This window comes from Rutidosis leptorrhynchoides, chromosome 2 (assembly GCF_046630445.1).
Source record: "Rutidosis leptorrhynchoides isolate AG116_Rl617_1_P2 chromosome 2, CSIRO_AGI_Rlap_v1, whole genome shotgun sequence".
Taxonomy (NCBI): domain Eukaryota; kingdom Viridiplantae; phylum Streptophyta; class Magnoliopsida; order Asterales; family Asteraceae; genus Rutidosis; species Rutidosis leptorrhynchoides.
Genome location: NC_092334.1, coordinates 17,221,894 through 17,225,840, shown reverse-complemented (window position 1 = coordinate 17,225,840; position 3,947 = coordinate 17,221,894). Strand labels below are relative to the sequence as shown.

At 34.5% G+C, this 3,947-nt stretch overlaps 1 protein-coding gene across 1 annotated transcript; it reads right to left on the bottom strand.

Annotated features, from left to right (window-relative positions):
* Nucleotides 1-1,990: 1,990 nt before the first annotated feature.
* Nucleotides 1,991-3,158, bottom strand: LOC139887644 (toll/interleukin-1 receptor-like protein). The gene is made up of 2 exons (XM_071870714.1): nt 3,041-3,158; nt 1,991-2,520 (listed from the first exon to the last, which is right to left on the bottom strand). The coding sequence occupies exons 1-2, from the start codon at nt 3,156-3,158 to the stop codon at nt 1,991-1,993; spliced, it is 648 nt and encodes a 215-aa protein (XP_071726815.1).
* Nucleotides 3,159-3,947: the final 789 nt, after the last annotated feature.

Sequence of the window (3,947 nt, the reverse complement as noted above, 5' to 3'; positions counted from 1 at the left end):
CGTATGTGGTATTACCGATTAAATGACTACTTGATAAAAAAAAGGGTATACATATAAACTTATTTTGCACGTATGTTTTATAAAAACAATGTTCGGATATGTGATCGTAGTTGTTTATGTCAATGTTCTTAACATCATATGAACAAATAAAGAAATCTATGAAATCATTCAACTTCTAAAGAATTATTTTGAAATAAAAAATCTTGAAAAAACCAAGTATTACCTTGGATTGAAAATTGAGCATATGCCTAATGGTCTACTTGTACATCAAACAACTTATACTGAAAAGATTTTAAAACATTTTTTTTTTTAAGATAAAACCAATTGGTTGTTAGATCACTCAATATTGACACTGATCCATTTCATCCCCGTGAAGATCATGAAGATATTAACGGATCAGAAGTTCCATATATTAGTACAATTGGGACTGTTATGTATCTTACAAATTATACAAGACCTGACATTTCTTTTGCAGTTATTTTGTTGACAAGGTTCAACTCAGCCCTTACAAAAAGACATTGGAATGGGACAAACACATATTTTGATACCCTTGAGAAACTGCTGATTTAAAATTATTTTATTCTAACGTTTCAAAACAAGATTTGGTTGATTATGTATATGCAGGTCATTCATCAAATCCTCATAAAGATAAATCTCAAACTCGATATGTATTCCTAAATGGAGGTACCACAAAATCATGGTGTTCTTAAAACAAACACTTGTTACAACATCATCAAATCATGACGAAGTGATTGCATTATATGAAACTACTCGAAAATGTGTTTGGTTGAGATCAATGACACAAATCATTATTGATTCTTGTGGACTAGAACGCTATAAAAGACTAACAACTATCTTCACCAACAACTATATATGAAGATAACGCAGCTTGCATAATACAAATGAAAGAAGAGTATCAAAAGTGACTGAACAAAATATAAATACTGACGAGGCGCCAAAGCCATAGACGGTCTTAACGGTCATAAGTTTGATGGAAAAGAATGGTATGTTGGTAACGCTCAGAAAAGACTACAAGGGAATAGGAATTGAAACAAGGGTTTGAGCAAACCATGAAGGAGACTGTAGACAAATCACAGGGGCTAAACTTGTACATAAAAGATTTAGATGATACAGTTTCAGATGAAAACCTCAGATTCTTCTCATATACTCAAGATCTCGTAAAAGACAACCAGATTAAAATGAGATACGTTCAATCAACAACTCTGCTGATCTTTATACCAAAGCACTGTCAACTGCTATTTTCAGAACACACGTTCATAATATTGACATGAGGCATGTTCAGAAGATGTAACAACTCAGACGTTGCCTACTTGAGGGGGAGTCAACTCTATGCTGCACTCTTTTTCCCTTAACTAAAGTTTTATCCCAATGGGTTTTCTTTAGCAAGGTTTTTAACGAGGCAGTACTAGTTATTCTCTAATAAAATTGTCATCCAAGGGGGAGTGTTATAAAATATCTAGATTGGATGTTAATTTTATTATTATTATATTTCTTGCATAGTAATATTTTATGCTATAAATAGACATGTATGGTAGCCATTTAAGGTGCACCATTTCTCTTGAAATATCAATATCAATATTTCTTCTCTCCTTCTTCTCTCTTTTTCTCTCTTTGTTCTTATAACCATTAAAGGTAGTTATAAGCCTACTGAATTATAACACAACGTTAATAATATATCATCAATTAATTATACCAATAAATAAAGGGAAGATCCCAAAAAAACAACCTAACTGTCAGTAAATTCCAAGTCATTTGAATTAAGGCTATCTCTACTGATTTTACCTTTAAAAATAAAACTCAACCAGCTTTTTTCTTAGGTGATGTGACATGTTTGCTTAAGAACAAATTGCTTAGTAAAGTAACCTAACTGAATAAAAAAACTTCCAATTAGGACCACATGTACCCCTAATTTCAATCATAGTTTTTGGCCAAAATTTGACACTTACATTATCTTTCTACGCAATTTGCACTAATTTAGATTATAAAAAAGAGACAAAGTATCATCATACCCATTAAGAACCATGCCAGCCAAATCAGCAAGCTCCATAAGACCTGTTTTCCACAACTTCACATTCTCAACAGTCCACCTTGAACCACTTTTAACTTCTACTGCTTGCTTTCTAACCTCAGATGGATCCACATGATAAAAAACCGGTAAAACAAAATGATTACACTCTCTTCTTTGTTCCAAGATCAGCAGAAGCTCATCAAGACACCAAGTGGAAGTTCCATAATTCTCTGATAATACAACTATTGACGCCCTTGATCCTTTTATTGCTCGTTTGATTTCGCGGCTTATTTCTTCACCTCTTTTGATCTCTTCGTTGTCTCTGAAAGTAAGAATTCCTGCTCGTGTTAATGCATCGTAAAGATGATCTGCGAAAGAATGACGAGTGTCTTCGCCTCTAAAGCTTAGAAACACGTCATAACTGTTAACAATTTCACTAGTTGAAGCCATAATTTGAGAGGAAGAACTGGATGCCATTGAAGAAGATAGATCTATGAGGTTGAAATTGGGGGATTATAAATTAAAGTCTTGGTCTCCTGAAAGCACCAAGAACAATCAAATGGTACTCATTTTCAACGAAATTTCCAAATATCTAAAAGGAGACCCCACAGCACAGCCCACCCCACCATTGTCAATAAGTGAAAATATGTTACTAAAAATCTAATTATTCTGTAAATATATGAATATATAGATACAAATACAAACACAGGGTAAAGTTTCTTATATTATAAGCTCGATCTTTGGATACGTTCAACTAATTCTGTAATTACGTATGCTACACAGTAAGACAGATACATCATTCACCATGTTATTTTAAACAATTATTCTCACACTGTATACATGATGATATGCACGTCAAACATAATGATAACAAGTTTCTTCTAATTAGGCAATGAGTGATCAAATTAGGGTCCCTCAAGCTTGCAAGTCGGTCAAGGTTAGTCCTACCCCCTTTCAACATTCGAGGTCAGGTCATAACACTACAACTTATCTCTAAGGATAAAATATTACCTGTATAATCACTTTTAATGGCAACTTTTTCGGCAACGACGGAACCAACGGTACGGACTGGCAGCAGCGTCCTGCTGCTCGTAACCACCGCCGGAGGCTCCACCGGAGGTTTCCACATTGCCGGTTGTTGTATGACCTTAGCAGTCGAAGGTACCGGCGCGGCTTCGTCCACGGAAACGGTGGACGGACCGACGCTTCCACGACGTCTCCGGACATCGGTGAACGGTTTTAGAGAGATAAAGTGGGAAGAAGTAACATGAGCGTGAGAAATTGACGAATTAGTTCACCAAAACCCCCCAATATTCCGGACCAATGACCTTGTTAACTTCTTAATTTAATTAAAGTTAAAATTAAAATCATTAACCATACCATTTGGTCGTGTAATTTATCCAAAATTATATTGATAGTCCTTCTTTTAACATTATATTGATAGTCTTTATAGTTTGATAATGCATGGCGCTGATCCTAAACCTAACATCATGTAATTAATTAACAAGACAAATAAACTGACGTTAAGTTTAGAACCAACACCATACATTATCAAACCATATAGACTACCGGTAGAATTTTAGACAAAATTTCATTCCTCGTCCCTGAACTTTACATCAACTTTGACTCCCTTACATTTTTTTTTTTTTGTGCATCCCTCGTCCATAATGTATTAGAAATCTACATCCCTCGTCCTCCCGTATATTTTCTGTCTATTTTGCCGTTACACTCCTATCACGTGCAGAGCATGTGGGGAGCGTAATTATGTGTTCTTCTTCAATATTCAATTTAGTCCCAAAATTATAAATCATAAACCCTAATAAAATCAAATTCATTCCTCTTCTTCCTCTTCTTCCATAAATCATAAACTAATAGGAATCATCAATTTAAAAAACCGTCAAGGAACCATAGTTGCATA

What these genes read in the sequence shown, in the direction of transcription:
- LOC139887644 (XM_071870714.1), bottom strand. Translation starts at nt 3,158, where the DNA reads ATGTGGAAACCTCCGGTGGAGCCTCCGGCGGTGGTTACGAGCAGCAGG. An exon ending in CATTAAAAGTGATTATACAG is followed by an intron (nt 2,521 to 3,040) that starts GTAATATTTTAT and finishes TCAACCTCATAG; the next exon opens with ATCTATCTTCTTCAATGGCA.